Raw genomic sequence first — 24663 nt, forward strand, 5'->3', positions numbered from 1 at the left:
GTGTTGGAGTCGTGTTCAGTAGATGGAGGGTTTTGGGCTTTTTTTAAACTTAACACCTTCGAATCAACAGTGCAAAACTGTTCAGATGCTGGAAGCACCTCTGAGGGTGGTTGTTTGCAACTATAGTATTGACATAGGGCCTATAATAGGTTTTAAAATGGGGGATAGCAGTGGACTAGCCTGGAGGACCCGGTGTTTTTGTCAATTTTTCATGCGTTACACAAATTCAGGTAAACTACTGATGCTATTTGGGGAGGTCGAAGTGGAACCTCCAATGTTTTAATCATGAGTGTTTAAATGCAAATCTGTCTTAAAGGCCACTGTTTTATTATGAACATCCTTTTAAAAACGACCCTCTGCATCGAGGTTCAAGCCTGATGTTCATAGCCTTTCAAGAAGGGCTACTGACTGTGCACAAAAGCAGCAGGGATTCAATATATTGGGCGTGTATGGTTTTGTGCATGCAACACAGAGAGAGACGAGGTTCAAACACAGCCAGCGACACTCGAAGCGGAGCAAGACATGCAAACAAATGCATTAAGATGTCGATGAGAAGGAAAGACAAAACAACAAAGAGTAAAAACTTCAAAAAAAGTCATGAAACCAAAGAAGGAGAAAACAGGAGGGTGTAGGGCAGGAGACGACCAAAATGAAATAGGGCTTGAGTTGTGTTCATGATTGTACTGTGATGAAAAGTGTAACATAGGGAAGAAAATATTCTGCCTATAAAGCAATAATCACCTTCGCTTGGGATGACTAGAATATACGGCGTTGTTATTTGTCCCCTACCTATTACCACTAAGGCCAAGGGCCGCACGTCCCCGTCGGAAAGCATGAGAAAGAGAAGAAAAGGAGAGAATACAAACAAAAACCAAAAAAAAAAAAAAACAAGGGAAAAGAAAGGAGAAAAATAGTCTAAGAAAAAAGGACGTATAAAGTTCTTTATCCATTTCATCAAGTTTTAGCTCTCGTTACTTTTCAAATGCACAATCTGTCTTAGAGGAGAGAAATTGCAGTGGTGAGTGGTAGCACTGGAACACTGAGATCAATAGGACAACTAACACTCAAGATGTGATTTGAGGTACGAATGGCCTTATTGCCAAGAAGTAAGAGCATCTCGGCTGGCCCTTTACCAGGAAAAGGCTGGTGAGGATGTTTATTACCAAGTAGTGAGTCAGCGAATGAAGATGTGTCGTTGGGGTTTAAGAACGTCTGCGTCTGTTGACTGTGTGGGGCTAGCTTTAGGGGTTAATAAAACTAAAGGGAGAAGGAAATGGAAGAGAAAAGAAAGGAAGAAATGGCAGACAGGAAAAAAAAAGGTTTAAACTTTGTGGCGTGACATAATTTGTACAAAGAAAAGTATATTTTTGTTGGGTTGAGGCAACTTCGTGGCCCTCACTGAAACTGCAGGCCTGAACCTGAACGTGGGTTAACAAATGTTAAAGTTTGTCCTAAAAGTTGTAGCTATCGCACTCAAACAACAAACGAGAACTTGCATAGAAGCAGTGGCGCGTCGGTGGTTCTGCAGCACCGACTTCACCACAAGGACTGAAATTTTGGCATTAGCGTGCTGAGCTAGCTTTTGGTATAAAGTCAACCCTGCAGAGCCGTCAGTGGGCTCGCTTGTTCATTATCAGCCATTATAAGGCACCTGCTACCTACCAGTAGGTCAGTAGGCTCATTATCAACGATACGTGTGGTCATTTGGTGACAACTAGCAGCTGTAGGAAATATGACATAATTTTAAAGCAACAAATTCTATACAGGGAAGAGGTCGGGGTGCATGTACTCCTCCAGATGACACAATCTGAACTCCTAATGATGAAAAACTCTTCCAAGTGATGTCATCTGGGGGAGTTTTTTGGCTAGAAGCAGGAAATTATTAGATTTTAATATAGGGAAGTCAGAGGGAAGCGTTGTACATTTACACCCTACACTAAAGCCATAGAGAGCAAGTTGAACATTGGTGCAGTTGCCCTTTAATGTCACAAAGCTGTAGCTAGGAGTTCAATATTGTAACCATGACAACACAGATCAGACCCATGATAACCACGTACTGTGCCTACTGGCAGAAAGAGCAGGGAACTGTTAAGCTTTGCATAAAGGCTGATATGAACTGGCCACTGAAGGCAGGTGCTTTTAATCTACATTTCTACAGGTAACATTATTATTGTCGCTAGATTCCATCTAAATTGGTTATTAAAGCAAAGAACCAGGTTTTCAGAGAGCAAAGGAGTTAAAATACAAATGCATGGCTATTGATGCACCGACACAATGGATTAGACAGCAGGTAATAAAGTTAGATGAGTCTTATTGTTTTTACTGGAAAGTGTTTTCCAAAATGTTTTCTGCATTTTTTTTTTTTGTGCTCGTGATGTTTCATAGCTACAGCACATCTGCTCATTTGCTAGTAATATTCTAGCACAATCAAGCAGAGGTTTGGTTGAGAAATGAAAAAAAAAAAAACAATATGGGAGGACACTGACTACATTTCTAGGATCAGGAGCATTTAACATTAAAAATGCCTAATTTGCCAATAGGATTAGATAAGACAGCATCTCAGCGTCCTCACTTAGTCGGCTATAGGCTGCCTCAGATTACTTTGCACATTCCAGGCACAAAAGTGCATCATTATTGAACATTTTCTCAACGGATTCATCGAGCTGAAGGCCAAAACATGTTTCTTTGCCCGTGTCTGTTAACGTGGACTGGAATCAAATCCTCTACCTCTGAGAGATGCCTGTATAACTAGAGCTTAATTCCGCTCCCAGTTACGGCATGTGAGTTTTTATTTCGACTAAAAATGATAGCAGCTGAGTTCAGTGATTAGATCACGCTGAAGCAGACAAGTGGCAGCGTGTCTCACTGAGATCTGCTGTTGTCAGTTGATAGCAGGTATTGCTTGAGAATTAGTCACAGGCGTTTGCAAAATTAGCCATCTGCATTTGCCTCAGAATACTGCCCACATACAGTATGAAAAAAACAAAAAACAAACTTTCCACTAACTTTGTTTTGGGAACACTGATAATTCTACATATTGAGTGAGTAAAGTAGCATTTGGTTTAAATGACAAAACCGCCACAAAGTTAAAAGCATGTCTTTTCCCAAGCACACATACATGCAGACAAACAGAGAGCAGTGTCTGCACACTGTAGACCTCCACCCACAGTACTCGTCACTCAAAGAAAAAACAGCCTGGAAATGGATAAAGCAGGGAAAAAAGAATGACACGAATGAGAAGAATGTGCACAAATGAGCAATAAGCGCTTGATGCCGACGAGAAATAATTAGAGAGCGAAAGAGACGGAAGATACGGAAAAATCAAATCAATGTTTGATGGGCATGGGGGAAAAAAAAAAAATAATGGAATAAAACTTTTTAAAAAGAGATGAGGTGATGAAAATCAATAGCAAACCTGAATAGCTTTGAAAGCACACACTGCCTGGCACACAAATGGGTGCATATTTTCAGGAGATGAGCGGCAAATAAAGATGAGAGACGCGAGGAAAGCAAAACTAGAACGGGATGAAATGGTTTCTGGGGCTAATGCTTCAGCCTCCATCCACTGGCTTAAATGAGGGCGGTCAATCGGTGTGTAATGGGGCCGATGTTCCACTTTACACACCGATAAGCAACACGGATGCGGCACTGAAAGGGAGACAGACAAGGAGTGAGGAAAACAGATGGAGCATGTGAAAGAGAAGAGATGGAGGGAGAATGCGATGCCATAAAATGATGCAGGACGGCAGGATTAAGATGTGGGGTTTCCTGGGCTAAATGTTAAGGGGGTTTCGCCTCCTTTGTGAGAGTGTGTGCGCGTTTGTGTGTGTGTGTTCACCTCATCCCAACACCGTAACGTTGGTTCAACTAAGTCACAGAATTCTTCACTGGCAATTTTAAAGTAAAACAACATGTAAAATAGAAATATGGTAATATGCTGCGGTGGTGAGTATCAGTGGAAGGGTGCTCATACCTTTGTTAGCCAGACGGACACAGTTGATCTTGGTTTCCTGTGTAGAGAACAGACAAACAGTTTATGTAACTTGAACTGAGCTGTGGGGATAATCCACGAAGCAGCATCGCATGTTCTATTTTTACACAGCAGTTGTGAGAAGACACAGGTTCTTTAACGGAGCTTGGACGGAACAACCGACACTGGGGCCTGTGTTTTGGCCTCACGCTGACGGCGGAGCACTTTCAGAGCACGGTGCAAGTTTCTTTCCAGGCAGCCATTGGTTTCAGTTCACCTCACGTTTTTAACGTGTCCAATCACTAAGGTCAATTCTCCCACACGACCCACACGAGCATTTGTTTAAACTGGACGGTGGCACCGAAATGACCACTGCTGTTTGTTGCATTGGCACAAAGATGGAAGCTGGTGTAACACAATTTTATGGCCAAAACAGCCCCTTATAGACACAGCTACTTAAATACACTTGATTACAGCTGTGCAAACATAGTGTGGTTAGGTTTAGCATATATTATAAGATATTATGTCATGCGTGTATCATCATTGCAGAGGCAACAACAGAAAGTTGTCTCACACTGCAGTTGAACTCCGGCCTCCTGTGGGAAATTCCTCTGCTTGGTTCACTCAGCTAATACAACTTTAGTGGTTGTTTTATGCTGCTGGTACCAAATAACCTATAGAATTGTATATTACAGGAGTCTCCATGTTTAATATTAACTTCCCCCCCTTGCTGACGATACTGCAGCTAATCCAGTCGATCTCGTGCATCCTTAGAAAAGCTATCGGCTCCTGAGGACGACATCGGCCATCACAGACATCCACTAAACACTGTAATGTGTCATGTAAAAGCACTGGGTGAATGCACGTCTTACTGTACTATACCGGCCCGTTCTTATTCCCAAGACATCGAAAAGCTCCTCTTTGTGCTGTCCTCTTGCATTACATGCTGATGGTTAAGCTGTTTGCATCAGTTTTCAGCATGGGGCTGTCAGTCAAGTCAAATAAGCTGTTGTGTAAGATCACACATTTACAGATTGTGTGCAGCAAAATAAAGTAAAGCACAAAGATGTACACACACACACACACTTGTACCTACTTCTCTTTCGAAAAGTACTTGTCATTACTTCATCCTTACTTATAAATGGTAAATGTTCTGCACTTATATAGCACTTTTTTTACCTATTTGCACTCAAATTGCTTTACACTGCTTCTTCTTCACCCAGTCACACTCACAATCACACACACACACACACACACACACACACACACACACTCATACACTGATCCAATGGAGGAGCTGCGATGCAGCTGGCCAACACTCACCGGGAGCAACTAAGTTGGGGATCAGTGTCTTGCTCAAGGACACTTCGACATGTGACCGGAGGAGCCGGGGATTGAACCAACAACTGTGAGATTGGTGGACAACTGCTCCACTTTCCTGCGCCACAGTCGCCCCAACGTCCCTTCAATTTAAGTTTTTTTCTTATTCTGTTATTTAAAAAAGAAAAGTCATTGAGATTTATTGTAAAATTCTTATTTTTAAAATTACTTAATCTCAATAACATGTCAGAAACCTTTTGACGTGCAATTTTTTTTCTTTTTGCAATTTTTTTTGTTTCTTGTGAGCCTATACTTGACTCCACATTTGGCTTGAGAGTGACATGTGTGGTTAGGACGAGAAAGCACTTTGGTTAAAGTTGGGTTTTTATGTAAAAGATAATTTCCCTGATGTGTTCAACACGTGCTTTTCCCTCTATTCTTTCGTCCGTGATGTGCTGTCACCAGCGTGTGCACAGATCTAACCCACTCGTCATACAGCGACTGGCCTCCTTCACACGTTTGCTCATTTGTCTTCATCAAATACAATGACTCTCTGACACTTATGGATTTTCTGCTACATGTGGTGTTTTCAAGTCATTTTAGCTTGTACGTTATTTATTTCATTGTTTTATTCATTATCACAAATGGAACCAGGAAAGTCCGGTTTGTTGGGGAGTTTCAGATGTTTCAACACGGGAAATAAAACAAGTCATGGAGTCATTGCAAAGCAATTTGGCTTTTTCACACAAGCGTTTTGCATTTTCACACATCTGTTTATTTGTGCACCTCATCAACTGAGAGCGTTTAGGGTTCGACTCTAGTGTGAGACGTTGTGCACTTTATTGATGATCGTGCAACACGTGGTTACTATAGCAAGGATGTACCTGTATGTTTCCTGTAAGGGGTTTTCCATAACCATAAAGAGGTAACACTCCTGGATCATCCAATACTGACGCCACAGTGCACCTGAAATGTCAATACCTGACGCGGTTGTTCCCAAGGTCTCAAATAGCAACGTCCAATTCTAACGCCAAAGGATACCTGTGGACGTACCAAGCCGCACAATTTGATGCCTTAGGAAGAGTAAATATCTGACGCTGTGGCTTAAAAACGGGGGTCTCACACGTAATTGTGAGTAAGAGTTAGCTACAAATCAGCAACGTTCTTCACATCCTTACTTAAACCTGCAGAGTTATTACATACAGGATGCTTTTGTCTCAATGCACTTGTTTATGTGCTGCTCTACTGTCATTAGATGATTTCAGGTTGTGTTACATTGAATTGATTACGGATTTATCGTCACTGAGCATATGGTGATAAGTAAAAAGCAGCCTAACGCATATGTAAAACACTGTACCTTTGCTCAGTCTCTTGATTTTTTAAATTATATTATAACAAGCCAAGTTTCTTACTTTACTTCGAGTGAAAGAGAGATGTCTTCTAGTTTAACTCACTGAGTTCTAATCTTCGCGATCTTTTTGAAGATCCGCCACCTTAAACCGAGACCACCGGCCAACAGTTGCATCTTAAACAAATAATAAATCCGGTTGCGGTCTCATCTGGACATCATGCCGAAGGAGGCTGCCAGCATCTCGGCAGATCCTGCCTACACATCCTGCCTGCACTGATCCTCACCACGACTTGGATAGGAACAGAGCTGCTTCCTGCCGGGTTGCCTGGGCAACAAAAGATGCATCGGTGTGAGGACCCCTGACTGCCTTTGGCCACACTTGCTATAGTTAAGTAAAGAAAAATATATCTGGTAAAAGATAACACATAGGGCTTCAGCAGAAATACTTTCAAAACTTTTTTTTCCACATGTCTATAACAGGAGAGTTCCGTCAATCCATTATCTGATTGTCCCGTTCAGGGTCCTGGGTGGGGCTGGAGTCTATCCCATCTCTCAATGGGCGAGAGGCGGGGAACCCTTCGGACAGGTCTCGAGTTTCTCTCAGGGCCAACACACTGAGAAATACACAGACCGACAACCATTGACATTCACACCAATTAACCTAACACGCACGTCTCTGGACTGTGGGGGGAAACCAACACGAGCGAGGGGAGAACATGCAAACCTTCCTCCGTGAGGCCGCGGCGCTCACTTCTCCCCTCTGAGAATAAGAACTGCTCTGTGAACTCGAGTGACTGCCGGATTCTAGAAATTCTCCCAATCGTGCCTACACTTAAAGTCCATTTAAGGGCCTGGCTGTTCTGGATTCGCAGTCACACTGAATCCGAGCGCTGCTGCGTCTCGGCTTATGCTAATGGTTTAAACCCAAGAGGTTGTAAGGAGCTAAGTTAATAAATGTAAGGCCAATTTATTGCCCTGCCTCGAACCAGAGAGGCCGTGAGACGAGAGGAGGGGAGATGTTTACGGCGAAGACGCAGTGTGTGTGTGTCCCTGTGTGTGTAGTAGTTAACTTTGTTGAGACTGACGAGAATACTAAGTGTGTATGGGAGCTGCAGCTGCTGTGTGGGTGAGCTCGTTTCCATTTATCTGTTTATCATGTCTATCATTCCTCCTTCCCCGCTCTCTTCCTTTCTTTGCATCAAGCAGTTGGTGGGTTTAGTGACAGGAAGGATTGGCAGCCATGATTTTCGATACCGTGATCGGTTGTTGTGGTTTCCGAGGCAACCACAAGGACGCCAAGGTGACAACTTGTTCGCCGGCAATCCTCCTAACCATCGCTCCCCTGTAACCGTGTGTTTCTAAACTTCACCCAACAGTTTTGTCTCCCTGTGCCAAACTTTCACAGACACACAGAAACTCAGACGCACAAACGTTGGAAATATATTACCCACACACAAATTTCAGCTTGACTAATGCCTGCACACAAAACGACATGCAGTAAATGTGGGCACAGATTCCTACACACATATGCCCCCAAACAAACCAACACACACACACACACACACACACAGAAATAAAGTGCATTTAGGGATTTTTTAGTCAGCTGAGTGCATCTTGATTGACACCGACTGACAGTCGGTAAAATCTCCATCTCTTACAACCTCCGAAATGTGCACTCTGAGGTTTGCTCAGTGTGTGTGTGAGAACGACATTGATTGTCAGAGTACCTTGGCCAACCCCTGAGGCTTTTTACTTGTCAAGAAAGGTGTCTGGCTGCATTTTTCACAGCGCGGGAGGGCATGTTTTTTCCGTGTGTGTCACCATTTCCTTTTGTTTTGTGCCATTTCTCGCCCCATTTCTCGCATTCTGCCTCCTCTTTCTTTGTCTTTCACCTCCAACAATTTCACCTCACCTCCCTATTCACTTTTCGCACCAGTTTCTTTTGTAAATTTTTGTTTCTTTCCTCTCTCCTACTTCAAGTCTACCTCATCTGTCCATCTCTTGCCTTTGCCGCAATTAATTTTCCAGTTGACTGATGGTGTAAGAAGTTGGTCCGTGCAACGGAGTCTATGTATTTTCTCTCCGCTTGTATCCCATTGTCCAACTTTTGCCTAAGCTCTGAACTTTTAGTGTAGTACAATTGAAAAAACGCAGACGCTGAAGTTTCAATGAGGAGAACGTACTGAGATGACCCACAGTCAGGAGCTCGAATGCCAGGAGTAGCTGCACGGAGCAGACCAAAGCAAACCAAACACTTTTCAGGCAGACACCAGGGATCCAGCATCATCGTCAATGATCAGTTACTGTAACTGACAAAGCTGAATGTGGAGGTGCAGTCTGAAAACCGGCCTAACGTAAGTCATTCCTTGTGCGAGCTTAACCATGTTCCTCAAAGTAACATAGAATGAGAATCACACTTCATGGATCTGCCTTTGTGTGCAGGAAACGCTGTTTGCCACAAAGTTGGCCCACTATTCTCAGAAGTAGCACAGTATTCTACAGCCTTCAGATTTCCCTTAAATGGAATTAAGGAGCCCGAAGTTAAGTCTCCCAACCCTGCAACCTTCTCTTTTTCTTTAGCCACATCTTCCTCCATCTTTGCCTCTATATTTTAGCTTCTTTAATGTCTTTTTTACTCTGTTTAAACTTTTATCCCCCCGCTATATTGTTCCTCATCTCTGAGTCCCCAACCACTTTTGCTCATACTTTCCTCACAGCCCAAGGCACTTCATTTTGTCTGTGTGTGTTGGCCATTATTGTGTGTGTGCGTGTGTGTGTGTGTGAGACATCACAAGACATCGAGGGAGGAATCTGTATTGCCGTTAGTGAGCAGTTTTAATGTGCACAGCGTCAACTAATTGGCACAATGATGGGACATGAGAGACTGGCATCAGACTGATGTCACCCCTGAGGGGGGGGGAGGGGGGAGGGCAGTGAGGAGAGAGAGAGGTTGGTTAAAAAAAAAAAGGTAGAAAAAGAGAGGAAAAGGGAGAGGTGGGTGAAAGGAAAGGAAAGAGAATGAGGTAGGTGGACAAGGAAAAATGGGAAGTACAATAAGGAAGAAGGAAGATGAAATAAGAAAAAGACTTGGAATGAAAGAAAGTAAAAGAAAAAGAAAATGGAGGAGGGGGGAAGGATAAAAAGAGTTAGAGGAAGATTTATAGATAACAGAAGGAATAGAAATGGATCGGACAAGGAACAGAGTAGGAAAGAAGGAATTTAGGAAAAGCTGGAATTTTATTCCTAATCGAAAACAAGAGACGGAAACAACAGCAATAAGCAAGGAAGAGTGGGGGGACTGAAAGAACAAGTTCTTCCAAATGCTCCTGAGACACAGAAAGTGGAAGAAAATAAAAGAGAAAGAGGAGGAGAGACTCTATCGTTCTATTGTTGATGGACAGGTGGAGCTCAGAGGGGTAAAAAAAAAAAAAAAAAAAGGATTATCCAAGATAGGCAGAGAATGAGAAACAGACTTTCATCCATGGGATCAAACTACGACAAACCAGCCAAGTATTCTAAAATGTAAATGAGGAGTTGCTTTCCAACATGAGACATCCAACGCTTAGGGAAGAAAAATAGTGACACCTACTCTCACAAAATGACTGACAGCAAAGAAATTGTACAAATTACAGGGCTTTGTGAGCACTGCAGATAACTGAAATCCCTTGATTGACAAAATATCATCCTTACTGTGACTGTATTTTAATTGAGATATTGAATTTAGAGAGTAAATTATTCAAATGCTGACATTCTTGTTGGCGCAGACGTGATTCAGACATTAATGGCCAGTTTAATTTCCAAGTAGCCACTGCAGCTTTCAAAACGTACAAAAAGCGATCTGATACAGGAACCTTCCCGCCGTCTCTTTTGCACTTTGACAGTACAATTTCCTCTAATCAGCTTCGCTTTTGAGGTGGCTGACTTTGTCATTAAAGCTACAGGGAGTAACTTAAGACTTTTTCCCACTGCCCACCCACCAACGGCCACCTTGGTGCTGGTCCAGAGAAGGGTGCAGCAGAAAGGGCATCCGGTGTAAAAGGCGACCCCTTAAGGGACAAGCCGAAGGGCGTTGATCTGTATTTAAAAATGTATCTTAATATGTTAAGGTTCTCTTGAAGTCCGATGTTCACTGGAAGCAGAGACAGAAGATTTTGAACACAGCTCACCGTTTTAAACCATTAGAAAGTTGCATACTGTAGCTTTAGGGAGGAGAAACTGCAGGAATTGCTTGGAAGAAAGTGCACAGACTCACAAATGCCATATTCACCTCACCTCAGGCACATCGGTTTGGGGAGGACTGAAAAACTACATTGTTGTTTAAATAGGTTTTCAGAAAGTCAAGTCAAAGTTTAGGTGACACAACCTTGTGATGACTCTTGTCGGTTGAGACGAAAAAGAGTAAAAAGATGTACAGAAAAAAGTTCACCGCTGAAGGAGGCTGGGGCCAGTTATTGGAGCAATGATATATCAAGGGACTGATTCTTGCATCTGGTTTCCAAATTACAGTGGTTGTTGTTTGGAACGGGCCCAACAGCCCCCCGAGGTCAGAGGGCTCCTGGGCCAGAGCTGTCTCTGTAATATCTTTAGATTTACAGTCATAAAGGTCAGTTAGAAGATACAAAATGTCCAAAAAGGAATTTGGAAACGATCACAAATAGACACAAAATCCCCATAAACAGTTAAAAATAAATTACACATGTCCAGCAAAAATTATTATTGTGTACAACTTTGCCTTAATGTTACATCCCCAAAACAAAGGCATTGCATTTTCAAAGAAAAGGTCTTTTTTTTTTAGCTGGAAAAGCCGTTTATCTCTGGCAGGAAAAACAACTGTATTTATTGGCAGAAATGCATGAGTTTTCTAAATGTTTTATTCCTGGCGTCCTTATCAAATCATCTGGCTTACAGTGGCTTTTCTATTTACTTCTAAGCAGCACCTCCCCAATCCTCAAAACTCGTGACCCAAACAAATCACACACTGATTGGATTGACTGAGATCCAATCAAATAAGGAATTCTGATGTGACCGGATTTAGGTTCTGCAGGTACCCACACGTTTAAATGCATTATTCACCCTCTCACATGCACACTTGGTCACTCGTGCAATGAGTGAACCCCCCCCCCCCACACACACACACACACACACACCCACACGCACATACTGTCTCTCTGAATGCACTGTGGGAAATCCACCTTGTAAAGGGGGGTATTACATCACGGCATCAGCCAGCTCACCCGGCCCCACTCGCTAAACTGAGTTACCGTGGTTACAGCAGTGGAAAATTAAAACAACCCTCGAAGGAGTTCGGAGCATTATGGAAATTCAAAAGCCAAGTTCAAGTTGAGAATGAGTTATGAGATGAAAAGGGGAGGGGGTGTTGTTATATTTGCAGACAGTATAATTGCCAGACAAAAAAGGGGGAAGCAAACAGACAGATGAATTCTGGGAGATTCAAGATTCAACCAACTTTATTGATCCCATAGGGAAAGTGTGTGAGATCCCCATAGGAAGTCCCTTTATTAGAATTTTTCTAATGACAAATAATGTCAATAATAATGTCATCATTTGCCCTTCGAGCCCTAAAACTGCCTTGGAGCTGTTCACACTCACCCCATTGGCTCTGCTCATAGCCTGGTAGTAGATGCTGTAGCTCTTGGCAGGTGATAGCGGAGGATTCCAGAAACCGCCATAGCTCTTGTTGTCCCCCACTGTGAACGGCTGTACGACCGTGAGGCTGGATGGCGGCAGCTCAGCAGCGATGTAGTAGGGCGAGTCCAAGATGGAGGCGTTGCGAAAGCTGACGGGGGCAGAGAAACACTCTGGGGCTTCGGAGGCGGCGCGGCGGGTCTTGGACTTGCGCTCTTCTTTCACCACGAGCTGATAGGAGCTGGGAACACAAACGAAAGCACTTAAATAAAGTTTTACCAAACTTACAAAAGATGATAAAAATGTATTGTGGCTTTGACTGAAGAAACAAGTCATGATTAGTAATTTTTGCCTTTGAGTTAGGAACATTTCTAATTCTAAAAATCTATTATTTGTTTGATAAAATGGTTTTCGTTGCATTTTATTCATCACTCCTATCATCATATCTATCAAAATCAATAATTTCTAGGCTATTGTAGCTAGAAACACATTCAAAGTGCGAACTGTTCATTCCAATCAAAGTTTTAATTTTCAGAGTGCTTTCTGCACATTAGCAGAAGAGGACTGAGGTCTGTCAAGAATCCTAAAGGAAAATGCCCATTATCCTTTTAAAAGGGTCACTTTCTTTTACTTCCCCTCTAATGATACGTGTACCTGGGAGTTAAAGAAACTTCAGCTAACTTTCTTGAAGAAAAGTAGAGGTGGATCACTTATTTTCCTGACTCAGCAGCAGTATGAATTGAAAGAGTTATACATGTGTACGTGTGTGAGGATAGAAGATACAGATTTTTGGACAATGTGTCATCGTCCAGCTCTTATCTATTTGTGTGTGCAGGGGCTCAGGTGCCCATATGTGCTTTAGCAGGTGTGTGTTCTAACAGGTGTGTTGAGGTACTGTAGGTTTTTTAAAAGGTTGATCTGTGTGTGTGTGTGTGTGTGTGTGTGTGTGTGTGTGTGTGTTTCCATTGCACAATGAGAGGCTTCATGAATGGCTGAGGGCTTCTTTAGCAGTCAGGACAAACGCAGCGGCCCTCCGCAATTACCTCCATCCTCCATGCCAAGAACTCACTTCACAATTATACGCAATTAGGGAAATGTATGTTTCTGTGAAGGGGGCTGCGGCCAATTATCCCCAGTTCCCGTTTGGCAGCTTTCATAAAAGGTAATTGCTGATGACCAAAGATGAGTTTCTCTCTCTCTCGCTGCCTTTCTGGTGAAATATCCATTTCATACTAATGGATTTCAGACGCTGCACGAGGGATGAGACAGGGGCCTGGTACAACAGGCAAATAGGGAATTGTGTGCGTCTGGATGTGTTTGTGGCTATCAGCGGACACACAGGAGACACGGGAGTGTGAGTGTCAGTGCATCGCTATACATATAAAAGTGTGTGCTTTAGAACTTGGTGATGGTGAGGACAACATTTAGCATTCAGAACACTGATTTGTGCAGCAGTAGACAAAACAAGACACCAATGAAGCCTATAGGCAAAAAAAAATATGCCAGTCTTAAGAAGGTAGGCATCTCAGCAGCTGATGTGTGTATGCAGGGCTACTAGGTGTGTGTGTGTGTGAGAGTGTGTGTGTGTGTGTGAGTGTGTGAGTGTGTGTCTAAACTAAAACAGCTGCTCCTTCTTGAACTCAAGCTGCTCTGATCTCCTCAGATTAAATAAAAATAAATATTAAAATTAAAAATCAGAGCACCTCAGTTCCAGCAGATGTTATGTTAGCATGTTAGCATCTTCTTTGCAGTTGGCACGTCGAACACGCAACACTTGCCCAAAACCTACACGATAAGCTTCCACGTAAAGGGGCTTACGTGAGCTTGATAAACACACAAAGATGTAGCGATTGGAATGTGGCCTAATTCAACACCAGATTTATTTGCCATGTGTGGGTGATAATTGCTGAGATATGAGATTTACAGAAATGAAAAATAAACCACACTCAGATTCCGCAATCCAATTCCCAGGAGCCAATTGCAAGGATGTATATACTAGTATAGTCTCAGTGCACCCTCGCAAGAGGCAACACAACATTGTTCTTTCCTACGCCAATTTAATAAGATCACATTGATGAGATCGTCTTCAACGGCACCTTTTTAATTATACAACACGTTTTTGCAGTCTGTCAACAGTCTCTAGGGGCCAGATACTGAAAAATAACATCAATCCTGTCCACTTGGACTCACATGTCCTTAATGCAGTGGATTTAAAAACTACAAGATGTAAGAAACCAATGATGTTACATTTCACGGACAAATGTGTATATATATATATATATTTTTTTTTTTTTTTTTAAAAGGTCCCATTCTCTGAGTTCCTTTGCATACAAATCGGACTTATATGTGTGAGTGACTTTAATGGCTTTAGAAGAGGCCCTTGAGGAAAACAAGAGAGGAAAGTGGATCAAAAGAGAGCGAGTAAAGAGGGAGAGGAGAGAGCGGAATATGAAAATGTGAAAAAAACAGGAGGGAAAATTATGAGACCAAGGGAGAAATTACCTGATGGGTGCTCCACGTGACTGGGCGGGCTTCAGCAGGATGGTGATGGTGGTTTCTGTCTCGTTCAGTGGAGCCTCAGACTCGTACTCTGGCATCAGGGGGGCTGGGTGGAAAAAAAACAAAACAATGAAAGTGCAGAAATTGTGGGTCTGGAAGTAACATTGTGTTACGCGACATCCCTTGGGCTTTTATTGGCTCAAAACCAATTTCCTCTTTTCCCTACAATTCCATCAATGCCTTTCCAAAGAAAGGCAAATAAACAATTTATGCTCCAGTTTAAAACTCATTTAACGACGTACAAGCTTGTAATTCTTACACCTGTCAGTCTCATTCTGGAGGCGCAGCGTCGCCGCGTCTGAGTGAAACGTCCACACTTTTTTCTCCTGATTGGCATTTAGGCTATTACCACAAGTCCAACCCCCTCCCATGCTTTCCTCTGCCCATCCATCTCTATCTGCCTGCATCATTTAATTTAAATCTCTTCATCCTCTGGTCCCTGAATGAGATAATGAAGATTGCGGATGGCGTGACATTTGGAGGGAGACATCTCTGTTATGGGTGGAAGTGCCACGTGTCTTTTTTTTTTTTTCCTTTCCTCTCAGCAACATGTTCTTGAGATTTGAAAGGATGATGGAAGAATGGAGGCTCAGTGGAAAGGTCAGGCTAAAAATCCCTGTAGGTGTTGACAGAGAGAAGTGGGCTGATAGCACACTGATGACACATTACTGTAGTCCTCTGTAGTTCAATCAGCACTCACCTATACTGCAGAGAATTGACTTTAATTCATTAGCTGGAAGTTTGACAGCCGTTAATAGATTAAAGCTACATTCCCCAGAAGGTCACACATTTCTGTCTGAAATACGCTTCACGATAATTAAACTAAAATGATCTCATGCCTCCTTTCCCATAAACCTCGTGGTGTACAAAGCATTTATCATCATTAAATGGGACCAATGAACACCGGGTTAGATTTAGGGATAAGAAGAGTTGGGTTCGATTTAGAAGACAGATTTTAAAAAAGTTTGTTTATGTTTATGGCAAAATGGTTGTAGAGCATCATTGTTGGGTCATTGCCCTCCACAACTTCATAGCCAACTTTTGCTGCATGTCACACTCATATCCAATGTTTTGTATACGCTCTGACCCTCCCCCCTCTGTGGTCTCTCTTATACTGTCACCCGACTTCATATGCATGGGAAACTGTTAATGAAATGTTTTACGGACTCCATCAATCATATGCTTCAATATACCAATTGTGAAAGATAGTGCTCTACAATATGAAATAAATCTCCTAACATTCCATTTTCCTGAGAAACTAAATCCAACCACATTACGTTTCCTGTGAACATAATCAAAATATGTTGACATGCAATGATTCCCTGTCACTTCTCTTGAATCTGCTGATTTGATAGTTTTAATAGTTTTCCGGTGAAGTGGACATTTGGTGTGTGGTAGTTTCACTAAAAGCTGCAGCATTTACACCTTTGACTTAACAAAGGCCCATAAATTGCTTTTCCTCTCGACGTTTACATTTAGTTGCAACCACATTGATGCTGAACATATCAATAGGATGTTACCAGACAACCTGTTTTTGCCATAATGTGCGATCCTGCAGTACTACTACTACTTTTAAACACATCCATGACATGAAATTATTTTTCTCTAACCCTAACGTTGGTGGTTTCCTTGCCTGAACCGAACCAGACATAGGACTCTGGGACCAAACTAAGGTCTTTGGTTGGACATTCCAGTGCTTCGTACGTCCACCACCGTCCCCAACCTTTCCTTGCAGCTCCCTTGTCCCTCAATAATAGTACAGTTTCATTCATTCCAAAAATATTATGATGCACGGGAACATAATAAATAACTCATTATGTTGGCTACAAAAACATAATCACGCAGTTTAATTGTTTAAGGATGTCATTTTTAGCAGTACTGGTTAAACTGAGTAGATAAAGTTGTTCTGAAATGTTTGGCTACTGTCTTCTACTGGCTTCCACTGACCTTTGCGGCTCTAAATGAAATACTCTCTGCCTCCTATGGCCATCTTAATAAATTAGTAGAACTGTTTTCTAAAACTGAATTATGCATCATTACAGTATTTCCATTTTTTTCCCCACAGGCAACACATACGAGTTATGCAAAGCAAAATTGACAATTTATGTGTTTATAGCTTTTCCCGACCAAATAGTTCCTCTCAAGTATCCAATGGACAACATTATTACATAATAAAGAAGCCCAGGCAGCTCCTAGTTACAGTAATTGTCTCCACAGCTAAAGGTCACATCTACCTCAATGAGGAGTAAATAGAAAGAGCAACATCTTTGGAACAAAGTACAATCAGATGTGCTGTCTGGGAAGGGATTACTGGAGAATAGAAATAAAAAGAAAAAAAATGAGTTAAAAGCTAGAAAACAGAAAAAGAGAGGTGATGTAGAAAGTGACGGAGACACTGAAAGACTACAGAACGGGTCAGATAGATAAAGGGTATTGAGGGACATACAAAGGAAAGAAAACTGAGTTTGGACTAAGAATAGAAATATGCGTAGACTCAGTGTTTGTCTTTTGTTGTGCTGCCACTGACATTTCCCATGGACTTGAAGAGGGTGACATAAACAGAGGGTTACAAATGGAGAGGAAGAGGCAGAGCGATATGAACAGTCACTTAGACAAAGCAATAGCAACATGCCGCCCCCCCAACGAGCCTTCAGTGTTGCATACTTTACCTGTTTTTAATGGTTTGCTGGTTTTGTTTCACTAGATCCGTTACCTGCTATCTTTGTGCTGATGCGGGTGGTGACGGGTGGGCCGAAGCCCTTGTTCGTGGAGGCTTTTAGGGTAAAGAAGTAGGTGGTCCCCGGGTAGAGACCAACAAAGAGGTGATGGGTCTCGTTCCTCAGCTTGAACACCCGTCCCCTCTGGGTTGTTAGATCAGCGCTGGGGTCCAGTGAGCTCAGGGCCTTGTAGGTAATCTGAAGACAGACAAGAGACATTTTAGCTGTTTGAACTTTTGTAGGACGTCGGCTGAATAAAAGGCACCTTTACTTCATTTCGTGCCTTTAATTTCAGATGTTTCGTTTGAGTTTTAATAAATTGAGCTGAGCTGAGATTAGCTTAGGACGCAGAGGGCCGTGGGATCGAATCCCCACCAGGTATGGCCCGACCCTGCAACCAAGGGCTCCCTTGGTGCCGGTCCCGAGGCCGGATAAAATGGGACTTTGCGGCAGGGCATCTGTTGTAAAAACTCATGCCAAATCAACACTTTGCCGAAGAGGAAATCATTAGCCCTCCGTTGGAGTCACATTTGGGCCAGCTGACAAAAATCTTCTCAGGTAAAACATTTTAGCTGTGAAACATCCAAATAACCAAAGCAACACAATACTAAAATAAATCATTCGTTAATAAGTTGCCTGTTAAATGTCAGATAAATCAATTTGAGTGGAAGTGATGCTGCCGCTTTACTGCAGGCTGTGTATCTCCCCATGAACTCCACTTTGAGACTGGAAAAAAAACTGAGCAAATTGACCCGTGGCCACTAACTGGCAGCAGCACTTCAATAGTTCTTCTGTTAAAAGAACTGTCAATGTTTGTCGTAATGTTGCTGCTGGCAAGTTTCCACACTGCAAAAAAAAAAAAAAAAAACTGTCAATGATTGCAGACATGGACACAGACAAACACACAGTAGTACACTGGACGACAGCTGTCGTTGTGAATGACAGGCAGAACAAAGAAGTATTGACTGGTGGGGGGGGGGGACACATTAATAGCAATTCAACCTCAAAGGCACTTCAGCACTTTACAGAGTGTGTGTGTCTGTGTCAGGAGGTTCAAGTGCATTTCAGTTTGCCTTTCCAAAAAATAAAAAATAAAAGTCAAGTTGAGAACAAGTGAAAGCTGTGGAGAAGGAGAATGAACAGAAGAGACAGACATTGAGACCGACAACACGAATGGACCAGAAGGCATCTGGTGGAGCACAAACCTCCACCGACGCATTTTGCAGAGCCAGCTCCTGGACTGGTTCATGTTTCCTATCATTTGTCTTCTGGGTTTGATGTTTCACAACAGTGCGCGAGAACAGCGCTGTTTAGTCGACTGCCAACTAGGAATTCTCTGAGGAAAATGTTCCCTCCAGCTTGTGCAGAGCATCATAGCTAAAACTCAAATTCTGTAATAGGTACATCTCAGATTTGCATCCCTTTCAACTGTTTAAACTCCATCAAAATAGAAATGAAACGGAAAAGAAAGGTGTAAAAAATGACACTGACGACAACAGAGACAACATAATCAGTAACTTCCCAGTTTGCGGAGCTTTGTTTTGTGCAACGTTCATTTCCCAGCTGGCCTGTCACAGTCTACTGTGGGCAGTTCACCAAAGGCAGGACAGAATGACAGAGAGCCTTAAAATGAGTTTATCCGAGTGACACCGAAATGTATTACAATCTCCTGCAGTAAAAGTTGCCGCGGTAAGAAAGACGCGTGAGGAAGAGGTGAGGAAGAGCGCGACGAAGGGAGCTGCAGAGCAACAGATGACAAAAGAAAAGGTAAAGAGGAGAGAGCAAGTGCAGGAGCGAGGCCGAGAGGGAGGGGGGGGGGACAAAAAGAGTGATAACAAGTGATGTAGATGGATATTTGTGTGAAATGAGGACCCTGGAGCCTGTGTGTGAGTGTGTGTGTGAGTGTGTGTGAGAGAGATCTCAGTACATCACACTGTTGTCAGACAGTGCTCATCGCTCCATTAACAAACTCAGATCAAATGCTCTGACAGCTGGGTGCCTCACTTGGACCAGGCCTGCAGGCTACAGTGCTGATGTGTGACTGTGTTTGTACGTGTGTGTGTGTGTGTGTGTACATACAGCACGTCTTTATGTAGTTGTTTGGGCAAATTGTATTTTAATAATGTGCCATAATTGTGGGGACAGTCATCATGACTTTGAAAGGCCTGTTTTAGGGCTGAGATGCTGCCAAACGGGTTTAGGTCAGGCCACATTCACCCCTTCACCCCTTCACCCTTTCACCCTGCGTGGAAAAGCACAGCTCCCCTTGATTTACGTGGCATAAGACCTCGTACGATGGCAGGCGGCATCCAAACACGGTATGTGGTTACATTTATCTGCAACACCACATGATGTCATTCAGCGAAGCACTGCACTGGTCAAATGTGTGCAGACATAGAAAAATGTGTTTGTGTGTGTGTGTGTGTGTGTGTGTGTGTGTGTGTGTGTGTGTGCAGCAAAGAAGGGGGGGGGATGCAAATAAGAAAGTAAAAACATAATGATGGAGATGGAAATATTTCGAGCTTCTAACACCTGAAGCTGTGTTGGTGTGCAGACCGCTCCAGGCCTACATGTGCTGCGTCGACTGCATTTTTTATTTGCTTTGACGTCTCACATAAAGTAATAGCATAACATGAGCAATCTGCATACATGCGTCAAGAACCAGTGAGCCCCAGGAGAAAAATAGAAATACTGTCATGAACAGCGTCAGAGGCCAACAATTGTGTACCTTCTGTGAGCTTGACTGAGATTTGCACCAACTGGTTGATGGGATGTGTCCCATTGACTTCATGGAGCACCAGCTAGAAACACACCACCCTGCACCATCTCCTCATCTTTCTCATCACCGTCTGGGATGTTTCTGGCATGTTGCAATTAACAACGGAAGTCCTTCGAATTACCACCCATCTCCATTGCACTCCAGCCCTGCCGCGGCCCTGCGAGTTCCGTGTCACCTTGTGTCTCAGCTTTCGTTGCGTTCTCATCGTGGTCAACGTGAGCTGAACTCACACACTCAACTCAACTGCGAGTTTCCATTATTCACATATTGCGTCTTTGCCAGTGCACCGAGAGAGTGAAACAATAATAAGGAGGTTTTCATCTTCGCTTTTTCCGGCACGTAACTCCCCTGGCGCAGATCACAGGCAGACAACCGAACGCCTCTCGGAGCGGGGAACCCGGCGACACAACCTTTCGCCAATAGAATGCAGCAGAAAGCCCCTCGACGGAGCAGCAGCCTCGCCTTCGACAGGCGGCTGACGTCTCCCAGGCCTGAGAGTTCGCCTGGCTGGCTGAATAAAACATGTTAAATCAATAGCTATTTATGCAGGCTGGGACTTGGGGGCTGGAACAATAAAATATCATCTATTTCATCTACGCTGCAGTTTTGGTTTGCACATCGATGGCTGTTATTTTATGTCATGAATGGCTCTATTTTTATGAGCTTGACTCTCTCTCTCTCCCTCTGCTCGTGTTTTATCTACCGACTCTTTAACTTTTCGCTCTCTTCAATATTAAGTGGTAGACTGTGTAAGTTTTTCTGTCCTCCTCCACCTTTTTCTTTACGTTGCTCTCCATCTCTTTCCATATGTACATGTTTAATGTACTCACACCTTCAGTCTCTCTCTCTCTCGGGTGATAAACTTCAAGCGTGCTCACTCCATCCATTTTTTCATTCCCCTCTCTCTCTCTCTCTCTCTCTCTCTCTCTCTCTCTCCATAGTTGATGCACTTGGTATCGGTAGAGCCATAAAGCTCAGGTTGTTTTATTGGCCAATGAAAAGGCAGGCGCCCAGCGGGGCAGTGCATCTTGGGTAATAGAGTGTGCGTCTGTGGGGGATAACTCAACGGAAGGGACGGTGCATGTGTGAGTAAGGGTGTGTGTGATTGAATTAGTGAGTGGTGTGGAGAAGGGACAGAGAGGTGAACGGAGAATCGCAGTAAAACGAAGGAAAAAGGGACAAAGGAGAAACAGAAAAAAAAAAAAAAACAGCAAGAGAAGAAGAAGCAGGTTCTGTATCGTCACATTACATTAGAGAAAACAAGATTAATGCTAAAAGATTTCATCCTTTATACTGAGGACTTAGTTAAAAGGTCTGTTATAAGACACTGGAAAGTAATTTCCTCCCGCTTCATTGTATAGTTGTTGGAAACCTGCAGAGCAACATTTTAGTTTATTAAATACACAACTGCAGCCTTGACGGACAGTTATAGGAATTCTGTTACCTTTCAGCATCTCTAATTACTTTACTTTGTAAAAAGACAAATCAAGTCGTGGCGAAAAAGTTAAAGCAAGCTCATAAATCCACCGCACAGTGTGCCTCATTAAAAATGAATGCTAAAAGCATTGTACCTGCGCAGGTCTTTGTGTGTCAGTGTGTGTGTGTGCCCAAATGTGTTAGCGCAGACAAATGTGTGTGTTTGCCCACGCAGGAGATTGATGCTGGTGAATATCAGGAGCCGTAGCTTTTACCCAGGAGCCTCTTCATCAAACATGCCACACCTGCAGTGTGTGTGTGTGCGTGTGCATGTGTGTGTGTGTGTGTGTGTGCTACTGGTCCGCAGCATTTTGAGCTCCAGCCAAGTTTTATGGAAATAAACAATGTTTACGAGGCAGCGGCGCAGGATGGGCGCCGTGGAAACGCTATTTCAATTCCGTTTTGTCATTTTCCATTTTTTATTCTCTGTGTTCCTGTTTGTTTTATTAGAAAATATGCGGTGGGATCATCCCTCACCATCTCACTATTGTGTTGAATTAAGTAGGAGCTATGTCAGGTGCTCTTCCTGCTATTAGGTTTGGTTTTTTTTTTTCATTTCACTACGAGTCACTCGAGTGGAATTTCAAATATTTTACTGCATTTGGGGAATAAAGTTGCTTTCTGTTACGCCATGTGGCTTTTTGTCATTGTTTTATTCACCGTGCAGTAAAACACATTTCTCACTCCTGCACTTTACAAAAGAAAGTATAAAACCATGTATTTAGCTTCATTGTCTGAGTTGATGTTCTAAAATTGTCTGATGTCCTTCCAGCTGGACTGTAGGAATTCGGGCTATGATCCAGCTCATTAGGGAATAAGAGACTTGCATTGCACACTGGAAATGAACTGGTCTTTAAATGTTCTTAGAGGTATAATTGGCCTAAATACAATATAAACACACAATTTCAATCAAGGCAGACTTTGTCTTTTCATGACCTCTTAAACAGTTTGTCACAGCATCACACTAAGTTTATAACTGGAGCAGCTTTGGCAATTGTAATTGCAACGAATGTCCCACCATCATGTCCACCACCTCACCTGTCAATCCCCGCTGTCACTGGGCAAAAGGTGGGGCAGACACTAGGAGGGTCACGAGTCTCTCAGAGGGCAACAGAGAAAGAGGAAAAACCCATTCGCACTCACACGTGCAGCTACCGGCGCATTGAAGCTTCATCTTTTTGGACTGTGGGGGAAAAACCGAGACGCTGATGAAAACACACTAAAGCACGGCGGGAACATTCTAAATCCACACGGAACCGCCACCAGCTGGTAAATGTGAACTGTGGACCTTTTGGCTCTGAGCCGCTAACTGCTTCACCACTGTGTCGATGCAAAAATAGGCTGCTTCCCGTTGCTTTCTTAGGAGGAGCCTGGGTTAAGTTTCCAATTATCTTATGGAGGACAGGTCGGTAAAGAATGGAAAGGGTCGCACTCAATCTCACAGCTCAGTTTGTCGTAATAAATCATTATCAGATGTTTATTCCTCTTATCTTTAGACCCTGGGAAAGATTGTGTAGCATTAAAGAGAGCGATCAGTCACTTTAGACACATTTATTCAACTTTAAACAAAACCCAACTCCTTCTCTGACCTTAACCGAAATGCTTTTGTTGCCTAAAGCTAAATCTGTGCTGTGACCATCCATTTACAGCTCAGATACAGTAGTTTCCTACTGTATACAACATGTTTGCAGTTGGATAAGATCATAAGAGGAGAAAACCCTGCTGTCTTCCAAACTCCTCTTGCTCTCTCTAAAAAAAAAACAAACTGTATTTTGACACCTCCTTTATCTTCATGAAGAAAATGCTTTATATGACCTAATGCATCCTGCTCTCAAATGCATAAAATATTACATATTCTAAATCTGTTTTCTGATGTTCCAACATAAATAAGTCCAAAATAAATACATCAAAAAATCCTTTCTTCCCAGTTACGTTGACACCCTCAGTCCTGCCCTCTAACTGTCTCTCTACCAACTGCAGCAGTATGCATAACACATAATCCTCTATCTCTTTGCACTTTGACATCTAAAATCCTGCAGTAAAATAAGAGCTTTGCAAAGTGAATCCATGACAGGAAGACATTTACTTTTTTATGCTTGCAATATATAAAACCTGAATTAAAAAATAAATAAATAAATTCTCTTCCCGTCCTCGCATCTCACACTGTACCTTGACAGCTAATTCCTCAGCCTATAACTCAGCAGGCTCCTATTGTTTTAAGTTCCACCATTTCTGTTTTAAGAAGTTTCCATTTGGGACACACTGTTCTCATTCTGGGTCACTACATTAAAAGGGCAACTTCACCAATTTACAACTTACTTTCTATGACTTTAGTTTAGAGCGTACTGTAAATATACGTTCATGCTTTTAAACTTCCCTCAGACTCAAACTATTTCTTTGCTTCTAGCTTCTAGCTGAATTCCTAGGCACTAAGAAATTCAAATACCATCATCTGGGGAGCTCTGGAAAACCATGACCATTGACCGTGATTACAAACTCCATGTTGAGCAACTACATAGACAAGATCTAAACTTAAGATTCCTCGGAGTGATGTCATCTGGAGATGTCGACAGAGGGAACTACTCAAACTAGAACCAAAAGATGCAAGTTGAATATCAGTTAAGTCGTCCTTTTAGAACGGCAAAAAACTACACAGGCAAAGATGTACATTTTTTTCCCTTATATCATTTTTTATTTCTAATAAGATAACGTAAGCAGAGATGGAAATTGAAGGAAACAATAGTCTGATAATACCACTACTTTCTGCTGCCTCTTTTGTTCTCATCAACCCATGACAGAAGTGAGTGAGAAAGGCAGAACGGATAGAGACGAGGACTAAATATAG

The 24663-nt window shown here is 42.6% G+C and overlaps 1 protein-coding gene across 13 annotated transcripts in view; it reads right to left on the reverse strand.

Annotated features, from left to right (window-relative positions):
* Positions 1 to 24663, reverse strand: part of ptprt (protein tyrosine phosphatase receptor type T) — a 284214-nt gene that overhangs the window by 104662 nt on the left and 154889 nt on the right. For 7 of the 13 annotated variants that reach the window (XM_067505361.1, XM_067505366.1, XM_067505365.1 and 4 more), the window contains exons 12-16: positions 17560 to 17761; positions 14790 to 14892; positions 12252 to 12528; positions 3974 to 4010; positions 742 to 798 (exon numbers count right to left, since the gene is read on the reverse strand). In XM_067505361.1, coding sequence (XP_067361462.1) covers positions 742 to 798; positions 3974 to 4010; positions 12252 to 12528; positions 14790 to 14892; positions 17560 to 17761 — 676 coding nt within the window. The remainder of the gene's footprint in view (positions 1 to 741; positions 799 to 3973; positions 4011 to 12251; positions 12529 to 14789; positions 14893 to 17559; positions 17762 to 24663) is intronic. The other 6 variants (XM_067505367.1, XM_067505370.1, XM_067505369.1 and 3 more) reach the window with 2 other exon arrangements.

Source organism: Channa argus, chromosome 5 (assembly GCF_033026475.1).
Source record: "Channa argus isolate prfri chromosome 5, Channa argus male v1.0, whole genome shotgun sequence".
In the NCBI taxonomy this organism is placed as follows: Eukaryota; Metazoa; Chordata; class Actinopteri; order Anabantiformes; family Channidae; genus Channa; species Channa argus.